The 22819-nt window shown below is 41.5% G+C and overlaps 1 protein-coding gene and 1 non-coding gene across 8 annotated transcripts in view; one reads left to right on the top strand and one right to left on the bottom strand.

Moving 5' to 3' along the window:
* The window catches only part of WNK3 (WNK lysine deficient protein kinase 3), a 174193-nt gene that overhangs the window by 7691 nt on the left and 143683 nt on the right, over window positions 1–22819 (top strand). For all 7 annotated transcript variants that reach the window (XM_051827130.3, XM_089324536.1, XM_089324537.1 and 4 more), the window contains exon 2: window positions 16291–16940. In XM_051827130.3, the coding sequence (XP_051683090.1) occupies window positions 16404–16940 (537 nt within the window). In that variant the 5' untranslated portion in view covers window positions 16291–16403. The remainder of the gene's footprint in view (window positions 1–16290; window positions 16941–22819) is intronic.
* LOC127485052 (small nucleolar RNA SNORA51) lies at window positions 21512–21644 on the bottom strand. Its single transcript, XR_007912253.1, has one exon. It is a non-coding gene; the product is annotated as a small nucleolar RNA SNORA51 (small nucleolar RNA).

Raw genomic sequence — 22819 nt, 5'->3', positions numbered from 1 at the left:
CCTCCTGGGCCACAGCAGAGAGCTGGACTGGAAGAGGGACAACTGGGACTGGAACCCGGTACCCATATGGGATGCCGGCGCCACAGGCGGAGGATTAACCAACTGAGCCACGGTGCTGGCCCTCTGCTCTGCTTCTGATGCAGCTCTCTGCTAAAGCACCTGGGAAGGCAGTGGAACGTGGCTCAAATACTTGGTTGCTTGCCACCCATGTGGGAGACCTAAATGGATTTTCTAGCTCCTGACTTCATTTTGGCCCAGACCTGGCCATTGTGGCTTTTTGGGGAGTGAACCAGCAGATGGAAGATCTCCCCCCCCCCCTTGTCACTCTGCTTTTCAAATAAATAAATAAATAAATAAGTCTTTTCTTTTTTGACAGGCATAGTTAGTGAGAGAGAGAGACAGAAAGGTCTTCCTTCCGTTGGTTCACCCCCCAAGTGGCCACTACGGCTGGCGCTGCGCCGATCCGAAGCCAGGAGCCAGGAGCTTCTCCTGTCTCCCATGGAGTGCAGGGCCCAAGGACTTGGGCCATCCTCCACTGCACTCCCGGGCCACAGCAGAGAACTGGCCTGGAAAAGGGGCAACTGGGACAGAATCCGGCGCCCCGACCGGGACTAGAACCTGGGGTGCTGGCGCTGCAGGCGGAGGATTAGCCTATTGAGCCCCGGCACCGGCCATAAATAAGTCTGAAAAACTTATTTGAATACACAAGTCTTCTAATGGAAAATGCAGATTGTAAAAAAAAAAAAAAAAAACAGAAGGTAGGTGTTGTGGCATAGCAAGTTAAAGTGCGACTTGGGTTGCCCACATTCCATATTGGAATACCTGGGATTGAGTCCTGTTTCTGCTTCTGATCCAGCTTCCTTATGTTCCTGGGAAGCAGCAGGTCAAGTACTGAGTCTTTGCCACCCATGTGGGAGACCTGGATGCAGTTTCTGGCTCCTGGCTTTGGTCTGGCCCATTCCTGACTATTGGGGCCATGTGTGGAATGTCTCTTTCTCTCTCTGTCACTTGGCCTTTCTTTTTTTATTATTTTATTTTTTAGAAGATTTTATTTATTTATTTATTTGAAAGAGAGTTACACAGAGAGAAGAGAGGCAGAGAGAGAGAGGTCTTTCATCCGATGGTTCACTCCCTAATTGGCTGCAACGGCTGGAGCTGCGCGGATCCGAAGCCAGGAGCCAGGAGCCAGGAGCTTCTTCCAGATCTCCCATGAAGGTGCAAGGGCCCAAGGATTTGGGCCATCTTCCACTGCTTTCGCAGGCCATAGCAAAGAGCTGGATTGGAAGAGGGGCAGTCAGGACTAGAACCGGCACCCATATGGGATGCCAGCGCTTCAGGCCAGGGCGTTAACCTGCTGTGCCACAGGGCCGGCCCTTACTCGGCCTTTCAAATAAAGAAACATGAATAAATAGACATTAAAAATTATATGGATTTTAAAATACTTTTGTACCAAAATAAACTTACAGTTTAATTCAATTTTCCACAAATTTTTGAAGTGTCTTTTATAAAGTTAATTAGAAACAAATCTTAAGAATGAGATGGGAGAGGGAGTAGGAAGTGGGACAGCAGTGGGTGTGGGAGGGCAGGTATGAGGGAAAGAATTGCTATATTCCTAAAGCTGTACCTATGAAATTTGTATTAATTAAATAAATTTATCACTTTAAAAAAGTATCATAATATTCTCAGTTGGTTGTTTTGCACAGGGTGATGATGGGAAATTGTTTTAAACAATCAAAATAATATAGAGCTAGATTAAAACCTGAAGGTTCCTTTTTTTAAACCCCTATTTCCTGCCCTTCCAGAGGTAATGGTTAAGACTTGGCTGTAGATTTGTTCAGTCTTTTTTGCTCTATATTTACATGCATAGGTATGTGCTTATATAAATACAAAAATGGTACATGCTTTGTGACCTTTTCCCCAAAGATTATGATTTAGGGCCATCTGTATGCTGTATTGGGTTGCTTGGTTCTTGATTTCACCTTCCTGCCAGTGCAGACCATGGGAGGCAGCAGTGATAGCTCACATAGATGGGTCTCTGCTACCCATATGGGAGACCTGATTTGAGTTCCTGGCTGCCAGCCTTGTCCTGGCCCAACCCCAAGTGTTGAGGGCATTTGGAGAGTGAACCAGTGAATGGAGATCACTTTCTTTGTCTCTTAAGTCAATAAAATAAATACAAATATAAAAAATCTGTTGTGGTGCAAAATAATTTTGAAATCCCTGCATAGTTTTTTTCCCACAATATGCATTTTCTATGAACTTTCTAAAGATCCTTCATATGGTATTCTGCATTCAGGGATCCATTTCTTTTGGTGAGGAGAGTTCAGTTCTTTGGACTATCCCTGTGTCTAGCCTTTTGCTCATTCTGGCCCTCTATGGGATCAGTCTTTTCCCATTGAAGTACTAAGTACTAAACAGGCTCGACTATGCTTAGCTTCCGAGATTAGACAAGACTGGGCGCATTCAGGGTGGTATGGCTGTAGACTGGGATCAGTCTTTTTTGTGTGGAGCCTTTCTGGGATTTTTCTCTGCAAGTCTGCTCCTTTTTAGGTTAGAATACTTTATATTACTTATTTTAGGTTGTAGCATCCTTTTCTTTGTGTTATCAGCTAGTTCTTTTCTGTTTGCTCTTGGTCAGAAATTGTTGAAATCTTATATGCCATTTTCCATTGGTGTTCTTGACTTGTCATTTATACTTTTTATATTATTTTACCATCACTTTGCTGGAGTCTTGGACATTACATGAGCTATAGTTATTCAGTTCATCTTCTTGAACCAGAGGTCAGTGGTGGTATATCTTAAGCTTGCATAAATTAGACTTCTTGAGGATGAGGACTGATTTTTGTTCTTTTATCTGTAGACCTGACACAGTGCTTGGCATATTGGCACTTGACAAATGTTTATTGGCATGAATGTGCATATATGAGGAAGAAGGAGGATTGTTAGTTGAAAATTTACCCTGTAATTTTGACTTTAAATATGCATTATTTCAAGTGCTGTTTATGAAAGTTAAAGAAATTCATTGAGCCATTGGTTGTCAAAGTAATGGTTTTGTGCTGGATTTCTTTTGGATAGATCCATGATAACCTACAGGTGAGAAATTATCTTGAACTTTTAACTAAATGCTCTAAGCTTATAAATGAAACATGTTGAAGAAATAAAAGAAGTATACAAATTTGTTAGATTTTCTTTGTAATTTAAGGCTCCATAGAAGTGTTTTTGCAGTTGTCTTCATATATATTCCTAGGTCCTAGATCAGACTATTTACCATTTTGTGAAGAATAAAATGGTTCCAGATAGATTATAATCCATAACTGTGAACTTAGTAAGAGAGTCCAGACTTGAGCCTGAATTTTGTAGTTTTTCATCAAGCCATGTTTCTACACTGCTAAATGTGGAAGAGATATTATCTGGTCAATGGAGCATATCCCTTTAGCAATACCAACATGGTTTATTATTGGAAAGATTTAAAGAAATGTATTATGTACTTTCCTGCCTTCCTAAATAGAGTCTGCTGAAAATCATTCAGTGTTTATTTGAGTATTGTTGAATAGTGCATTAGTATAGAAGTGCCTCTAGGGATTATTAAGACATAGAAAATAAAAGCTTTCATTTATTGATTGTTGTATTGTGCCAGACACCGTGCTAAGTATTTTATGTCTAGATTCATATCAGTCCTTTGAGATTTCACAAATAAAATCAAGAATGAGTGAGGTTAAATAATTTTCCCTGATCTCCACTGAGGAATGAGAAGTAGGACCAAGATTTGATTCCAAGTTTCTCCAACTCCAGAACCTGTGTTCTTTTTTTTTAGATTTTTTTATTTATTTGAAAGTCAGAGTTACAGAGAGAGAGGAGAGGCAGAGAGAGAGAGAGAGAGAGAGAGAGAGGTCTTCCATCCGATGGTTCACTCCCCAATTGGCCGCAACGGCCGGAGCTGCGCTGATCTGAAGCCAGGAGCCAGGAGCTTCTTCCGGGTCTCCCACGCAGGTGCAGGGGCCCAAGGACTTGGGCCATTTTTCTACTGCTTTCTCAGGCCATAGCAGAGAGCTGGATTGGAAGTGGAGCAGCCAGGACTCGAACCAGTGCCCACATGGGATGCTGGCGCTTCAGGCCAGGGCGTTAACCTGCTGCGCCACAGTGTCGGCCCCAGAACATGTGTTCTTAAACTCTGTTGTATGGTCGAGAATCTGTTGGATTTACACTGAAAAGGCCTCAGATATGCTTAGTCAAGTTTGTTGCCTATTTTTTTTTTTAGATTTATTTATTTATTTATTTGAAAGGCAGAGTTACAGAGTGGCAGAGGCAGAGAGAGAGAAAGAGGTCGTGAATCTGCTGGTTCACTCCCGATTGGCCACAGTGGCTGGCGCTGGGCCGATCCAAAGCCAGGAGCCAGGAGCTTTTTCCAGGTCTCCAATGCACATGTAGGGGCCCAAGGAATTGGGCCAACTTCTGCAGTTTTCCCAGACCATAGCAGAGAGCTGGATTAGAAGTGGAGCAGCCAGGACTCGAACTGGCACCCATATGGGATGCTGGCACTGCAGATGGTGGCTTTATCTGCTATGCCACAGAGCCAGCCCCATGGTCTATTTTTAAAATTTGTTTTTCTTTTTTTTTCAAAGATTTATTTATTTATTTGAAAGTCAGACTTAACACAGAGACAGGAGAGTCAGAGAGTCAGAGAGTCAGAGAGAGAGAGAGAGAGAGAGAGAGAGAGAGAGGGAGGTCTTTCACCTGATGGTTCATTCCCCAATTGGCCGCAACGGCTGGAGCTGCACTGATCTGAAGCCAGGAGCCAGGAGCTTCCCCTGGGTCTCCCACATGGGTGCAGGGGTCCAAAGACTTGGGCCATCCTCCACTACTTTCCCAGGCCACAGCAGAGAGCCAGATCAGAAGTAGAGCAGCCGGGTCACAAACCAGTGCCCATATGGGATGCTGGCACTTCAGGCCAGGGCATTAACCCACTGTGCCGCAGTGCCAGCCCCAAAATTTCTTTTTCTTATTTTGTTTTATTTTGTTTAGTCATTTTATTGTTGTCAATCTTTTTCCCCCAAAATAAGGATTATTTTTTAAAAAATTTATTTATTTGAAAAGCAGGGTTACAGAGAGGGAGAGGCAGAGAGAGATATTCTGCTGGTTCGTTCCCCAAATGGCTGCAACGACTAGAGCTGAGCCAATCTGAAGCCAGGAGCCAGGAGCTTTATCCTGGTCTCCCATGTAGGTGCAGGGGCCCAAGACTTGGGCCATCTTCTGCTGTTTTCACAGGCAAATTAGAAGAGAGCTGGATTTCAAGTGGAGCAGCTGGGACTCTAACCCATGCTCATAAAGGATGCCAGCACTGCAGGCTGTAGCCTAACCCACTGTGTCACAGTGCCAGCCCCCAAAATAAAGATTCTTGATCCAGAAGACCAGGCTGAAGATCAGAGTGGACAGAATGGAGAGTGGGAAAATAGAATAGTTTTATAAAGGCATATATGATTTTATGATGGTTTTGATTTTTGTCAAAATATTTTAAGATTCTTAAAGAGTGGCATCATTTTACTTGAAAGGCAGAGCAGTGGAAAGAGAGAGAGAGAGAAAGAGAGAGAAAGAGAGAGAAAGAGAGAGAAAGAGAGAATGAGAATGATCTTCCATTCTGTGGTTCTCTTTCCAAATGCCCCTAATAGTCCGAGCTGGACCAGTTAGAAGCCAGGAGCCCTCACCTTGATTTGCATCTCCCATCCAGGTGGCAGGGGACCAAGCAACTGAACCATTGTCTGCTACCTCCCAGGGTGTGCATTACCAGGAAACTGGATCAGAAGCAGAGTAGCCCAGCTGGCCCTGTGATAAGGAATATCGGCACCTCAAGCATCAGCCTAACCTGCTGTGCCACAATACCCGCTGCCCATCATTCTACTGAGATAATTTACAAAACACAAAATTCATCAATATAAATTTAAAAATCAATGATTTTTAATAAATTTATAGAGTTGTTCAACCTTGATTATAGTTGTTTTAGAGCATCACCACTACCCCCAAAAGGTCCTCTTGCCCATGTGCAATCAGTCCTGTTTCTGGGCTGCAGTCCCAGGCAACCACTAATTATTTTCTGTCTCTATAGATTTGCAGCTTCTGGATATTTCTTTTTTTTTAAAGATTTATTTATTTATTTGAAAGAGTTACACAGAGAAAGGAGAGGCAGAGAAAGTGGTCTACCATCCACTGGTTCACTCCCCAATTGGCCGCAATGGCCGGAGCTTCTTGTGGGTCCCCCACGCGGTGCAGGAGCCCAAGGACTTGGGCCATCTTCCACTACTTTCCCAGGCCATAATAGAGAGCTGGATTGGAAGTGGAGCAGCTGGGTCTTGAACCAGTGCCCATATGGGATGCCAGCGCTTCAGGCCAGGGTGTTAACCCGCCATGCCACAGCGCCAGCCCCTGGATATTTCATATAAATGGAATCATATACTATGTGGTCTTTTCCTGTAGCTTCTTCTTTGACTTAGCATAATATTTTTAAGTTTCCTCCTTGGTGCAGTATGTATAAATCTTCCATTCCTTTTTATTTTCAAGTAATAGTCCATTGCATAGATAATAACATATTTTGTTTATCCATTCATTGGTTAAAGATATTTGGATGGTTTCTACCTGTTGGCTAATGTGAATAATGCTGCTGTGAACACCTGTGTATAAGTTCTTGTGTGGAGATATGTTTTCATTTCTCTTGGATAGACAGTATCATATGGTAACTGTTTAAGTTGGTGTGTTGGAGGGGGAACTCCCAGACTGTTTTCCAAAGTAGCTATACCATTTTACATTCCCACCAGCAATATATGAAGGTACCATTTTCTTTACATTCATTGTCAACATTGTTACTGTGGTACTTCATTGTGATTTTTATTTGCATTCCCCTAACTAATAAAGATGTGGAACATCTTTTTACTTGTTTACTGGCCAGTTTTATACAGTAGTCCTCCCTTATCTATAGGATATAACAGTCCAAGTCCCCCAGTAGATGTCTGTAACCATGGGCTATACTGAGCCTTATATGTACTATGTTTTTTGTTTTTAATTTTTATTAATATAGAGAACAGATTTCATGTATTTCATAGATAAAGTTATAAGAAAATACACATACTTCCCTTCCTCCCTCCCTCAGTTCCTCCTCCTTCCTTTCTTTTTTTCCCTTTAATTTTTGCAGGAACATACTTTGAATTCACTTGATAATCATAGGCTTAATGTATCACTAACCATGATGCTCACAAGTTAAAAATAGAAACAAAGATAAAGATGATAAGCAAAATCAAATCATAAGATGTCAGTTTCATTCTTATACTTTTTGTATTCTGTATAATACATATCAGAGAAAACATGATATTTGTCTTTTGGGAACTGGCTTATTTCACTAACCATAATGGTCTCAAGTTGCATCTATTTTGTTGCAAAAGACAGGATTCCATTATTTTTTATGGCTGAGTGGTATTCCATTGTGTGTATATATCACATTTTCTCTATCCAGTTATCAGTTGATGGACATCTGGATTGATTCCATATCTTAGCTATTGTGAATTGAGCTGCAATAAACATGAGGGCACAAATAACTCTTTCATATTCTGATTTCATTTCATTTGGGTAAATTCCCAGGAGTGGGATGGCTGGGCCATGTGGTAGATCTATTTTCAGATTTCTGAGTAATCTCCATATCATCTTCCATAACGGTTGTACTAGTTTACATATATACTTATGATGAAATTTAATTTATAAATTAAGCCTGGTAATTAATAAAATAAAACAATTACAAACTATAGTATAATGAAAGTTATGTGAATGATCTTTCTGTTTATTTCTTTTATTTGCCATTTAATATTTTTGGACTGTGGTTGACTATAGGTAATTGAAACTGGAAAGTGAGACTGCAGATAAAGGAAGACTACTATATCTTTTTAATTAAAAAAAAGTTTCATGGGGCTGGTGTTGTGGTATAGCATGTAAAGCTGCCACCTATGATGCCAGCATCCCATATGGGTGCTGTTTTGAGTCCAGGCTGCTCCACTTCTGATCCAGCTCCCTGATAATGCTCCTGGGAGAAGCAGGGGAAGATGCCCCAAGTATTTGGGCCCCTGACACCTACCTGGGATGTTGAAGTTGATTTCTTCTGAGAGGATTTGTTCTGAGAAGAGGAGCATGGTGGGGGCAAGAGACGTGGAGTCACCACACAGACCCCGGGAGTCGGGTGAAAGCGGGCCAGAGGCGAGCAGCCCACAGACTGGTTTATTTCAGTTGCTACAGCTGCTTATATAGCCAAGGCAGCCAATCCAGTCAAGGGGCAGTCTATGACCTAACCAATCACAGCCTGTTGCCAGGCAGGCTCCAAAGCCATCCATTCACAGCCTGTTGCCAGTCAGACTCTATTGCCAGGCAGTTTCTGAAACCATCCAATCACGGCCTGTTGTCAGTCAGGCTCTGTTGTCATGTGGTTTCCGAAGCCATCCAATCATGGCCTGTTGCCAGGCAGTTTCTGTTTTCAGTGGCCATCTTGGCATGACCTTCTTACTTTAGCGGCCATCTTGGCATGACCATCTCACCTCAGTGGCCATCTTGGCATGACCTTTTCACCTTCTCATTCCACCACACTTGGAGACCCGGCTGAAACTCCTGGCTCCTGGCTTCAGCCTGGCCCAACCCTGGCCATTGCAGCCATCTGGGGAGTGAACCAGCAGATGGAAGATCTCTCTCTCTCTCTGTCTCTCCCTCTCTCTCTCTGCAAGTCTGGTTTCAAGTGAATAAACAAGTTGTTAAAATATTTGTTTAAAATTTTATTTAATTATCAAAAGACAGAGGGAAAGAGGGAGAGGGAGAGAGAGAGGAGGCAGGGGGGAGGTCTCTTACATGCATGTTTACGCCCTGAGTACTACAACAGCTGAGGGTAGGCCAGGACAAAACCAGGAGCCAGGATCTCAATGTGGGTGGCAGGTCTCCCTTGTGGGTGACAGGGGGACCCAACTGCTTGAGCCATCACCTCATGCCTCACACAGTGTGCATTAGCAGGAAGCTAGAATCCTGAGTGCAGCCAGGGCTCAAACATGAAACTCCCATATGGCATTTCAAGTGCTGTTTTAACCATTGTACCAAATACTCACCCTTGTACCTTCTTGTTGAATTAATCCTTTTGCCTTTATCCTGCTTTGTCTCTAGTGACTTTTTTGTCGTTAGGGTGGGTATGTTTTTTAAAGATTTATTTGTTTATTTGAAAGAGTTATAGTGAGAGAGGGACAGAGAAATCTTCCATCTGCTGGTTTGCTCCTGAGATGGCCACAATGGCCAGGACTGGGCCAGGTCAAAGCCAGGAGGCAGGAGCCTCTTCCATGTCTCCCTGCCTCCATCTTCTGCTGCTTTTCCCAGGCCACCAGCAGGGAGCTGGATAGGCAGTGAAGCAGGCAGACTTGAACTGATGCCCATATGAGATGCCAGCAGTGCAGGTGGCACCTTAACCTGCTATGCCATGATGCTGGCTGTATGGTGTTTTTTTCTTTTTTAACTTTTATTTAATGAATATAAATTTCCAAAGTACGGCTTATGGATTACAATGGCTTTCCCCCCCATATCGTCTCTCCCACCCGCATCCCTCCCCTTTCCCACTCCCTCTCCCCTTCCCTTCACATGAGGATTCATTTTCGATTCTCTTTATATACAGAAGATCAGTTTAGCATACATTAAGTAAAGATTTCAACAGTTTGCTCCCACACAAACATAAAGTGAAAAATAATAGATGATTTTTTAAATGATGATGAAATCAGATCAGACCTATTGTCATGTTTAATCCCAGTGAGAGTCAAGTTGGGAATTGATAATTTCTTATTTTTTTTTTTTTACAGAAGATCAGTTTAGTATACATTAAGTAAAGATTTCAACAGTTTGCACCCCCATAGAAACACAAAGCGAAATATACTGTTTGAGTACTCATTATAGCATTAAGTCTCAGCACATTAAGGACAGAGATCCTACATGAGGAGTAAGTGCACAGTGTCTCCTGTTGTTGACTTTACAAATTGACACTCCTGTTTATGGCATCAGTAGTCTCCCTATGCACCAGTCATGAGTTTCCAAGGCTATGGAAGCCTTTTGAGTTCACCGACTCTTATCTTGTTTAGACAAGGTCATATTCAAAGTGGAGGTTCTCTCCTCCCTTCAGAGAAAGGTACCTCCTTCTTTGAAGACCTGTTCTTTCCACTGGGATCTCACTCACAGAGATCTTTCATTTAGGGTGTTTTTTTTTTTTTGCCAGAGTGTCTTGGCTTTCCATTCCTGAAATACTCTCATGGGCTTTTCAGCCAGATCGGAATGCCTTTAGGGCTGATTCTGAGGCCAGAGTGCTGTTTAGGACATCCACCATTCTATGAGTCTGCTGAGTATCTCGCTTCCCATGTTGGATTACTCTCCCCTTTATTTATTCTATCAGTTAGTATTAGCAGGTACTAGACTTGTTTATGTGCTTCCTTTGACTCTTAGTCCTTTCATTATGATCAATTGTGAACTGAAATTGATCACTTGGACTGGTGAGATGGCATTGGTACATGCCACCTTGATGGGATTAAATTGGAGTCCCCTGGTATGTTTCTAACTCTACCATTTGGGGCAAGTCAGCTTGAGCATGTCCCAAATTGTACATCTCTTCCCTCTCTTATTCCCACTCTTAAAAAAAAACTTGAGGGAACACACCATTCCCCATCCATCTTATTTGCTGCTACTGTCCTATAGCTTGGGAAACCAGGTGGCTAAGCATGTTAGAATTATATCAGAGTCCCAGTACTTGCCACACTTTGTTAGGATTTTGAGTAAGATTTCAGTTTTTCAAAAGAGGTTCAGCAGTAAGAAAAATTTTGAAGGCTTTTCCAACTTAAATTCTCTGATTCTATTTTTGGCTGCTTAGCAGCCATTTGTCTTCTGGATTTCTGCTCTTGAGGTTTCTGGATAAGTGACCTTTATTTAAGTGAAGTGAATAACTATCATTATTCTTACTTGAAAATATCCCACCTAAGATGTTAGCATTTGGGGAATGTGGTTGAAATATATACTGGATTCCTTATATACCCTTGCAGAATTTTTTTCCAAGTTAAAAAATTATTTCAAAATAAAAAGTTAAAAAAATCTCCACCTAAGTGAGGCTTGGCTAGTTGTCCTTTTTTTTTATTTGCAGGTAGTACTAGTTTTTTGTTTTTTAAAGATTGGCTATAGCATAACTGTACTGACAATTTTTTTTTAAGATTTATTTATTTGTTTGAAAGGCAGAGTTACAGAGAGGCAGAGACAGCGAGAGAGATCTTCCATCCATTGGTTTACTCCCCAAATGACCACAGTGGCTGGAGCTGGGCCTATCCAAAGCCAGGAGCCAGGAGATTCTTCAAGGTCTCCCACGCTGGTACAGGGGCCCAAGGACTTGGGCCATCTTCTACTACTTTCCCAGGCCATAGCAGAGAGCCAGATTGGAAGAGGAGCAGCCAGGACTCAAACAGGTGCCCATATGGGATGCCGGCACTGCAGGCAGTGGCTTTACCCACTACGCCACAGCACCGGCCCAGCAATACTCGTTTTATTGACTTTGGAAGTATATTGATTTGTCAGTTTGACCTCACAGAGCACTTTGTGAATCCTTAGTTCAATTCTTAATTCTGGTATTAAGACAGAATCATCTTTTTGGAAAATTTATGGGACTTATCATAATACCCTTCATTTTCCCTCACGGTTGTATTCATCCAGGCAGTAAATCTCACATTTTGTACTTCCTTGACTTATCTTGAATTTATCACGGCTGCCAGAATTTTCATTCAAACCTCATCATTTCCTTCCTGGGTTATCACAGTAGCTTTTTAATTGGTTTCCTTGTTTTACATTGTATGGCATAGAGGTCCTTGGTGACATCCTGCCTCTGTTCTCACCAGGCAGGCTTCTCATACATGAGTAAATTGTTTATGGTACCACTCACCCAGTTGCTCCATGCTATTTCATGCATTTGCTTGTGGTCTTCTCACCTAAATCAGCTAGTTTTTTTTCTTTGAAACTCAGCTCGGGTATCTTTCCCAGAAAACCTTACTGGAACAGCTGGCTTCATTCTTTTGCATGTGGATATCCAGTTATATCAGCACCATTTATAGGAAAGACTATTCTTTCTCCCATTGAATTGTCTTGGCACCCTTGTTAAAAACCAATTGACCATAAATTGTAGGTTTATTTCTATACTCTATTTTCATTCCATTCGCCTATACATCTATCTTTAGTCCCATATCATACGGTCTTACCACTCTAGCTTTGTAGTAGGTTATTAAATCAGGAAGTGTAAGTCCTTCAACTTTGTTTATTTTTCCAAGATGGCTTTTTGGCTTTCATTATTATGGGTTGAAGTTCTATACGTATTTTAGGGTTAACCTTGATATTTTTTTGCAAAGCAACCAGCTGGAATTTTGATAGGAATTGAGTTGAGTGTGTAGAACAATTTGGGCTTATTTCTCTGAAATTTTAGCTCAAGCAGTTTTTTCTTCAGTTTTTCAAATATGATATTTCTGTATATTTTTGGTTTGACATAATTCTTTTTTAAGACTTATTTATTTGAAAGAGTTACAGAGAGAGAGAAAGAAAGAGAAAGAGAAAGAGAGACAGAGACAGAGAGAGACAGAGAGAGAGAAATATCTTCCATTTGCTGGTTGACTCCCCAGATGGCACAACTTTCAGAGCTGAGCCAGGCCGAAGCCAGGAGCCAGAGGCTTCTTCCGAGTCTCCCACTTGGGTGCAGGGGCCCAAGGACTTGGGCCATCTTCTGCTGCTTTCCCAGGCCATAGCAGAGAGCTGGATTGGAAGTGGAGCAGCCGGGACTCGAACTGGCTCCCATATGGGATGCCAGCATTGCAGGCAGCTGCTTTACCTGCTATGCCACAGCACTGACCACTGACATATTTTTAAATAAAACTTCGAGGTAAATTGAGCCCTTCCAGACAGGGTATATAAGTGTAACTTTGTGATGCATAGTTGTGGTAACAAGAGTAAACTTTTCTTTTTCTTTAAAGATTTATTTTTTTGAAAGAGATCTTCCATTTGTTGTTTCACTCCCTAAATGGCTGCAACACCCTGGAACCAGGAACTCTTTCTGGGTTTCCCACATGTATGACAGGAACTCCAGCACTTGAGCCATCATAGTCTGCTTCCCAGGTGCATCAGCAAGTAGCTGGGTTGGAAGTAGAGTACCCAGGACTTGAACTGCCACTCTGATATGGTATATGGGCATCCCAAGCTGAGGCTTAACCTACTGCACCACAATGCCTGATCTAGAAGGGAAAAATTCCCTTACTGGTGTTTTGGCCATTCACTTGAGAAAAATTTTTGTTTATTATATTCAGTGTATTTTCACATGTTCATTGTGGAAACTTTTAGAAAATATTAAAAAAAAGCAGAAAGAAAAAATGTTCATATTTTGCAATTTAGAGTTGGTGTGTATGTGTGTGTGTGTGTTTAAAGTTCATATCATTTGTATGTATGGAAACTTGCTGTATGTGGTATGCATGTGTAAAAATACATAAAATGATCCTTTTTGATTTAATCATATAGGGAGTGTCTTTCGTCTCACAAATAACCAAAGTGTTATTTTTAATGGTGGATTATAACTCATTCTGAGACAACTCAACAACAAATTTGGCATGTTTAGCTAGTTTTTCCAAACTATAAGTACTGTAATGATGTCTTTTTATAAAATTTTATTAATTTGGAAGAGTTACGGGGGAAAGGGAAGGAGGGAGGGAGAGAGAGAGAGAGAGAGAGAGAATCTTCCATCTGCTTGTTTACTCCCCAAGTGGCCACAACAGCCAGGGCTGGGCCAGGCCAGAGTGAAGAGCTTCTTCTGGCTCTCACGTCGGTGCAAGGCCCAAGCGTTTTGACTGTCCTCTGCTGCTTTTCCCAGGCCGTTAGCAGGGAGCTGGATTGGAAGTGGAGCAACTGGGACACAAACTGATATCCCTATGGGGTGCCGATGCCATAGGCGGTGACTTCACCTGCTACACCACAACACTGGCCCCAATGAATGTCTTTATAGTTAAATCTTTGCAGATTCTTGACTATTTTTTAAAAATTTTGGGAGAAAATAGTCAAGGGGCCGGTGCTGTGGTTTTGTGGGTAAAGCCACTGCCTGCAATGCCGGCATTCCATATGGGTACCGGTTCAAGTCCCGGCTGCTCCACTTCTGATCCAGCTCTCTGCTATGGCCTGGGAAAGCAGTAGAAGATGGCCCAAGTCCTTGGGCCCCTGAACCCACATCGGAGACCTGGAAGAAGCTCCTGGATCCTGGCTTCGGATTGACCCAGCTCCGGCTGTTGCGGCCATCTGGGGAGTGAACCCGCATTTGGAAGACCTCTCTTTCTCTCTGCCTCCCTCCTTTTCTCTCTGTGTAACTCTTTCAAATAAATAAATAAATCTTTTTTAAAAAAGAAAATCGTCAAAACTTCGTGTATTTTATATATGCAGTTTTAAGAACATAATGGTACTTCCACCCTTCCCTCCCTGAGATTCTTGATTATTTTCTAAGACAAGTTTAAGTGAAATTGCTTGTATAAAGGATGCATGGTTTTAAGTCTTTCTTGCTGTTCTTTTAATATAGTATATTAATGTTTGTTATTAGTTTCTGTTGCAATCAGAAGGCAAGCTCATAAGCAAGTGTTTGCATTTTTAAAACTACTATTGGTGCCAGTGCCACGGTTCACTAGGCTAATCCTCCGCCTTGCAGCGCCGGCACACCGGGTTCTAGTCCCGGTCGGGGCGCCGGATTCTGTCCCGGTTGCCCCTCTTTCAAGCCAGCTCTCTGCTGTGGCCAGGGAGTGCAGTGGAGGATGGCCCGAGTACTTGGGCCCTGCACCCCATGGGAGACCAGGAGAAGCACCTGGCTCCTGCCATCAGATCAGCGTGGTGCACCGGCCGCAGCGCTCCAGCCGCGGCAGCCATTGGAGGGTGAACCAACGGCAAAGGAAGACCTTTCTCTCTGTCTCTCTCTCTCTCACTGTCCACTCTGCCTGTCAAAACAAACAAACAAACAAAAAAAACTACTATTGGATGTTTATAGCAGTATTATTCATAATAGTCAAAAGGTGGAAACAACCCAATCCATTGGCAGATGAATGGATGAACAAAGTACGGTATATACATACAATGGAATATTGATGAAAATCTTCTTAAAACTTTAAGAAAATTAGTTGACAAATAATAGCCATATATGTTTATGGGAATGGAATTCTACTTTTAAAAAGATTTACTTATTTGTGTATTTGAAAGGCAGAGAGAGAGAGAGAGAGAGAGAGAGATCGATCTTTGATTTGTTGGTTCACTCGCCAATTGGCTGCAATACCTGGGCCTGGTATGGGCTGAAGCCAGGAGCCTGGAACTTCATCCTGGATTCCCATGTGGGTGGCAGGGTTGGCTGGGACTGAAGTACTTGAGCCGTCCTCTGGTTCTTCTCAGGCACATTAACAGAGAGCTAGATCAGAAGCAGAGTAGCTGAGAGTGAAACCAGCATTCCAAAGGGTGCAAGTGACAGCTTAACTTGCTGTGCCACGATGCTTGCCCCAGGAATTAATTTCTAATAATGCCACATATGGTAGGCTAAGTGAAATAAGTCAGACAAAAAGGATGAATGTGTGAAGTACCGAGAAAAAGCAAATTCATAGAGACGGAAAGTAGAATACAGGTGGGCAGGGAGGAAGATGGGAATAGATAGGGAATGATTGTTTAATCAGTATTATAGAGTTTGAGTTTGGGATGATGAAGTTCTAGGAATGGATAGTAGTGATGACTGCACAACATTGATAATGTTAATGCCACTGAATTTTATACCTAAAATAGTTAAAATGGTAAATCTCATGTTATGTATATTTTGCCCCAAAAAAAGAGAAACTACTGTTGAATGAGTAGACAAAAACCACCTACAAATCATGTGGTTATTTTATTATGTATGTCACCTTGTAGCCAAGTGAACTCCATATTCGAGTACTTGTTTTGAATTTGATAGTTTGATAGAGGGGTCTAAGAACTAGGTTCCTAATCAATATTTGTGAAATATGAAGGTGTATTGAGCTAAATGCCAAGTAGCCTGCTAGGCACTGAGGGCTGCAGTGGTAAACAAGATAAGACACAGTCCCTGGAGTCTGCTGGTTGCTAAGATTGGACAGAAAAAAGAATAAACTTCTTATTAACAAAAAGGGATTAAAAATCAGGTGACTTGTTTTCTCCTTAATGATTTCCTTTGTGGGGTGATTTTAAAATATCCTTTTCCCCGTTCAGGTTGCTATGGAAATCTATGACCACATAAAAGGAAGTCCATTTTGATCATTCTGATACCTGAGATGTAACTTGATTGAAGAGTGGAACAGATTTTACAGCCAACCTTAATTACAATGGCTACTGATTCAGGGGAGCCAGCTAGCACCGAAGATTCTGAGAAACCTGATGGAGTTTCATTTGAAAACAGAGTTCCTCAGGTTGCTGCAACTTTGTCCGTAGAAACTAGAGTGAAGGAAAAAACCAGCACCTTCTCTACTTCTGGGGAAACTATAGAAAGGAAGAGATTTTTCCGAAAGAGTGTTGAGATGATGGAAGATGACAAAGTTGCCGAATCTTCTTCCAAAACAGAGAGAATAAAGGCTGCAACAAACATTCCAAGAGTAGATAAACTTCCTACAAACGTGCTAAGGGGTGGACAAGAAGTTAAATACCAACAGTGTTCAAAGGCAACTTCGGAATCCTCAAAAGACTGTTTCAAAGAGAAAAATGAAAAGGAAATGGAAGAAGAAGCAGAAATGAAGGCTGTAGCTACTTCTCCTAGTGGCAGGTTCCTGAAATTTGATATAGAACTGGGACGCGGAGCATTTAAAACAGTATATAAAGGACTGGACACTGAAACATGGGTTGAAGTTGCTTGGTGCGAGCTGCAGGTGGGTATATAATCTTCTTGGTTTTAATAAATTCCAATTTTAATTGATCTGGCCTTCTGAATGATCCAGAATTAAAATGTATCACAGATTAAAACAAAATTAAGGGCTTGTCCCTCACCTCCCAGAATTCATGTTCTTTTCCTAGATTCTCTTAGAAGTTCAGGCAAAACTTTTTTTCTCCTATTGTTTCTCTTCTCTTTAAATGGAGGAAAATGTCCACTGTGGCTTTCATTAGGAAAATTCTGTTAATTTATTGCCATTAGGAAATCCCCAAAGTTCTTTTTAATGTGTTGTTCTGAAAGCATTGTAAATGTATGCCTTACAAGTTGTAAATGTATGCCTTTACAACCCTAAATAGTTGAGAGTGTGATAGGGATACATTTGTTGAAATATCTACCTTTTCTCTTTCAGGAAAATGGGGGAGGGGGTTCATGTGGTTCTTTTCAGAGCAAGAAAGTTTTTCTTTTTATATTTATTTCTTTAAAAGATTTATTTATTTGAAAGACAGAGCGAGAGCAAGTGAGCAAGAAAGAGAGATAGATCTTTTATCCACTAGTTCACTCCCCAGATGGCTGCAATGACCAGGTCTGGACCAGGTCTAAGCCAGGAGTCAGGAACTCCATCCAGGTCATCCAGATAGGAGGCAGGAGCCCAAGTACTTGGGCCACCTTGTGCTGCCTTTCCAGGTTCATTAGCAGGGAGCTGGATTGGAAACAGATTTGCTGGGACTTAACAAGCACTCAGATATGGGATGCTGGTGTCAAAGGTGGTGGCTTAATGCACTGAGCTATGCTGCCCCTTTTGAAAAGATTTATTTGAAAGGCAGAGTGACAGAGAGAGTGCAATAGTGTGAGAGTGTGAGTTAGAGAGAGAGAGAGAGAGAGAGAGAGCTTCCATCTGCAGGCTCACTCCCCAAATGGCTGCCACAGCCAGGGCTGAGCCAGACCAGGCCAAAGCCAAAAGCCAGGAACTCCATCTAGGTCTCCCAAAAGGGTGGTGGGGTCCCAAGCATTTGGGCCATCTTCCACTGCTTTCCCAGGCACATTAACACAGATCTAGATTAGAAACAGAGCAGCAAGGACATGAACTGGCATTCTGATATGGGATGCAGGTGTTGTAAGCAGTGACTTAGCCTGCTGTAATCCAAGGGTGGCCCCGGAAAGTTTTTTCTTGGTTCTTTGTGACTTCTGTTGATGTAAACTCCCCATGCCTTTGAATTTACCTTAGAGAGGATCTCAGGAAGAAATAATCTGCAGAATCTACTGAGGTAAGTTAACTGGAATGTGTTTTAAAAGAAGAAATAAAAGCAACTGAAGAATGATTAAATTACCTAGATATTTGGATGCCTAGTAAATGTTTACGTAATACTTTAATGAAGCACAAAATGGGGACAGAACATCATAGAAGGGATTTTAATGGAAATAGTTTTAGACAGAGATAGGTTGAATATAGGGAATACCTTTGTGACCTCAGTCAGCTCATGGGAAATGGTCAGTGTTCACATGGGGAGTTTAAGATTAAAATTGAATAAAGCCAATCCATAAGTACAGGTTTATGTTGTTCAAATTCCAGTAGTCTCTGTGAGTGAGAGTGTGCATGTATAAAATCCCATGATTGCACTTATTCTGAATTTGTTGAGGTTGCCATTCAGATAGATTGAAATTTGGTCTAGGTCACTGCATTTCTGGAAGCTTTTTGTTTTAAAACATTGTTTCCAAACTTCACTGACTGTAAGAGTCCATTTTGCCATCATATGCATATTCCAGGACCTGTTGTCACAGATTCTGATTCAGTAAGTCTAGGTTAGAGTACAAGCCTGCAATTTTAAGAAACTTTCTAAGAGCTTCTAATTTAGGAAGTCCCCTGATGCCTCTAGGAATGCAAATTACCTCTCAGGCAAGCCATTCAAGTGGTAGTTGAAAGGTGTGTGCATGTGTGGGATTTGCTTGGTTTTCTTGTCACCCCCCTTTAAGAATTTATAAGGTATATGTCATAATATAAATATTAGATAATTCTGGCAGGCATGCATCAGAATCACCTAAAACCCTACTTTGAGTACAATGCTTCAAATATTTTAGTATGTATGCCTTTCTGGTAAGTACACATACATGTGCATTTCTTTCAGTAAGGGTGAATGTCTTTTCAGAAACAGCAGATGTGTTTATGTAGTTAGTTTTAGTAAATGCTTAGTATTTCATGATAAAGTTCTTTGAATTATTTGACCAGTTCCTCTGTTGTTGGATTATATATATATATATATATTTAAAGATTTATTTATTTGAAAGGCAGAGTTAGAGAGGCAGAGGCAGGGAGAGAAAGAGAAAGTCTTTTATCTGCTTGTTCACTCCCCAGATGGCTGCAACCGCTGGAGCTGGGCCGATCTGAAGCCAGGAGCCAGGGGCTTCTTCTGGGTCTTACATGCAGGTGCAGGGGTCCAAGGACTTGGGCCATCTTCTGCTGCTTTCCCAGGCCATAACAGAGAGCTGGATTGGTACTGGAGCAGCCGGGACTCAATCCCATATGGGATACCGGCACTCCAGGCAGTGGTTTTACCCACTACACCACAGCGCCAGCCCCGGGTATATAGGTTTTTCTCCAGTATTTCACTGTTATAACTATGGATGTGGGAAGCATGGAAAATTATGTAATTATGTAAATTTAAATTTTGTCTCTGCATTATGACATAGTTAACACGTATCTTTTAGTGAAATTCTGTATGTAAATAGGAGAAATAATTTCCATTCAGTCGGTAGTAAGGTATAGTAAAGAAAAATCAGGTATGTTGCAAATTTTGCAGCTTTGCAAATTGTGTACTCTAGCTATGCTAAAGGATGTTTTGTGAAATTTGAAGAAAATATTCCAGTGGCAGAAACTTCCTAGGAGAATTCCTGGTAGCATTCACCTGTGGAAGGGTTGAAAGATCCCATAAAGTCTTACTGAAATTGTGTCTCTGAATCAGCAGCGTAGTGTGTGGTGTGGGGGGGTGTTGGATCTGTAGATTCCCAGGCCCCATCCTAGTCCTCCTGAATCCGAAACTGCCCCTTAGAAACACCTGCAGGTAATTGGTGTGCATAGTAAGTAGAGTTTGGAAAGTCAAATACGGAACCTATCCCAGGAGTTAGCTGAATTTCCTTAGCACACTAACATGAACTTTATTTTATATTATATATACTGGTTCCTGACTTCCACTCCAGACTTCTTGAATTGGAATCTCTGAAAGATTGGTCCTAGAAACTTATTCTTTTAAAGTTTCCTGGGTGACTGGATGCATACTTAGATTTGGGAATCTCTCATGTGGAGCAAATGTAATAAGTAAATTCTAAATTACACAGAGAACAAATTTTCTGTTTTAGAGGGGATGTCAGAATTAATATACTTAACTGGTCTATTAGTAAATAAAAAAGATTTATTATTTGAAAGGCAGAGAGAGGGAGAGAGAGAGAGAGAGAGAGAGAGAGAGAAAGAGAAAGAGAAAGAGATCTATGCACTGACTCACTCCCCAAATGCCTGTAACAGCCAGTGCTAAGCCAGGTCGAAGCCTAGAAGCAAGAACTTCATCTGAGTCTCCCATGTTGTTGGCAGGAACCCAAGTAGTTGGGCCATCATCCACTGCTTTCCCAGGCACATTAGCGGAAAGCTGCATCAGAAGTGAGGAGTAGCTGGGACTCAAACCAGGCACTCTGATTATGGAATGTGGGTGTCCCTAACAGGCTTAACCCACTGTTTCAAAACCCTGGCCCCTTGATCAGTTCTTAAATATTGTTTCATCTTGTACATATTTGGAATTAAAAAAACTAGCTTACTTAGAATCCCGGTAGACTAAGCATCATCATCTTTTAATTTCTTGAGTACTATGCAGTTTGAAATGTACAATTTCTCATTCTTTTTATTTAAAGTCTTATAATTCAACAATTCGGTATAAAATCACCCCACTGAGCAATTTAAATTATTCTAAATTATTTTCAAATATGTGTTTTTATATATGTAAAATTGATGTTTATACTTTTGTCTTATCAATTTGATATGTTTTTTATTAACATTGTTAAAATTTGTGAACTACATTTTATTACATTCACACTACTTCCTTTTTAAAGATTTATTTTTTGAAAGAGTGACAGGCACAGAGAGACAGAGAAATCTTCCATCTGATGGTTCACTTCCCAAATGGCTACAACAGCTGGGATGGGTCCAGGCCTAAGCCAGGAACCTGGAGCTCCATGCAGGTCTCCGATGTGGGTGGCTGGGGCCCAAGCACTTGGGCCATCTTCCGCTGCTTTCCCAGGCACATTAGGGAACTGGATCAGAAGTGGAGCTTCCAGGACTCAAATCAGCTCTCCAATATGGGATTCTGGCATTGCAAGTGGTGACTTAACTCTACTGAACCACAGTGCCAAATCCCAACATTACCTTTTGCTTAATCTTCTTAGTATTAGACAATCCCATTTTTTTTAAAAAATTATTTTTGCATCTTTGATTTGACATTCACAGCTCAACAAGAGGTTTTAATGTTTTCTTTTGATGGTATTTCCCACCATTGTGAATACTGGAGCCTTATGTAACAATTTTTTTTTCTGTGTCTCCCTATTCATAATACAGACCAGGAATGAGGCCTTAGCTAAAATGTATATGGGGAAGGTCTGCTCTGCCTCCTCTTTTTAGAGAGTCCAGTCTAAGAAAACAACCTGTGGTAAGCACTGGGAGGCCCTGTGACAGTTCTTAACAGCCCCACATCCATTTGTTTAGAGTACGTCGCCATATGGCAGTGCAAAGAACCAGGAGAGAGATTTTACTGCTAATATTTGATCTTGACAATGTTAAAAGCAAACTCTGATGATGTAGGTCAGCTTTAGGATTTTCCTGTAAACACCTGCATTTACAATAGTTAATACTATTTTGTGGTTTCCATAGCTTTTAAAAAATGTCTTAGTGGAATGACTTTGACCTATTGTTATTTGTATAGAACTTGGTAAATTACTTGGTAATTACTTGGTAAATTAGTAATTACTATGAGTGAGAGCTATCAGTCATAAGTGCTATTTAGAAGACTATTTTAGTTCATGATGTCGAAAGATTGGTCAGGTGTTACTGAAAGGCCTATTTAGTGCTCTTAGAAGGAGTCAATCACAGGAGTTTGTAACATAGTTTCCTCCTTCACTAACAACTTGAAAATCAACAGTACCCTGCTTTTCCATATGGAAACACAGCAGGTTGTACTTTATTATAGCTTAGAAAAATATTTCCATTTAGTATATTTGTCATTTTTTGCCTGTTGTAACTGAGTTTTCGTATAATGGAACTTTTATGTGAAAGAACATCATTGATATCTGAAAATATTTCTTTCTAAAATGTATTTGAATATGCTTGTAATAAGCTTCAGTGTGGGGGCAAATATGCGATTGTGTCCTTGTGAAGGTAAACAGACCTCTTTTTAAGATTTATTTATTTATTTGAAAGTGAGAGTTACACAGAGAGAGAAGGAAAGGCAGAATTGTGGGGGGGGGGGGTCTTCCATCCACTGGTTCCCTCCCCAGTTGGCTGCAATGGCCAGAGCTGCGCCCATCCAAAGCCAGGAGCCAGGCGCTTCTTCCTGGTCTCCCACGTGGGTGCAGGGTCCCAAGGGTTTGGGCCATCTTCTGCTGCTTTCCCAGGCCACAGCAGAGAGCTGGATTGGAAGTGGAGCAGCCGGGACTCGAACCAGTACCCATATGGGATGCCAGCACTGCAGGTGGAGGCTTTACCCTCTATGCCACAGCACCGGCCCCAGCAGACCATGCTAACCATTCTAACTATAGTCTGTGAACTGAACCAAACATGGTATTGAAAAGAAAGCCTAGAAGGACAAAAAAGGCACAATAGACTGCAGAAGGTGACAGAATGAG

This window comes from Oryctolagus cuniculus, chromosome X (genome assembly GCF_051225735.1).
Source record: "Oryctolagus cuniculus isolate XC-2025 breed Fujian yellow rabbit chromosome X, ASM5122573v1, whole genome shotgun sequence".
Classification (NCBI taxonomy): domain Eukaryota; kingdom Metazoa; phylum Chordata; class Mammalia; order Lagomorpha; family Leporidae; genus Oryctolagus; species Oryctolagus cuniculus.
The sequence above is the reverse complement of the archived record's forward strand: the minus strand, read 5'-3'. Positions and strand labels throughout refer to the sequence as shown.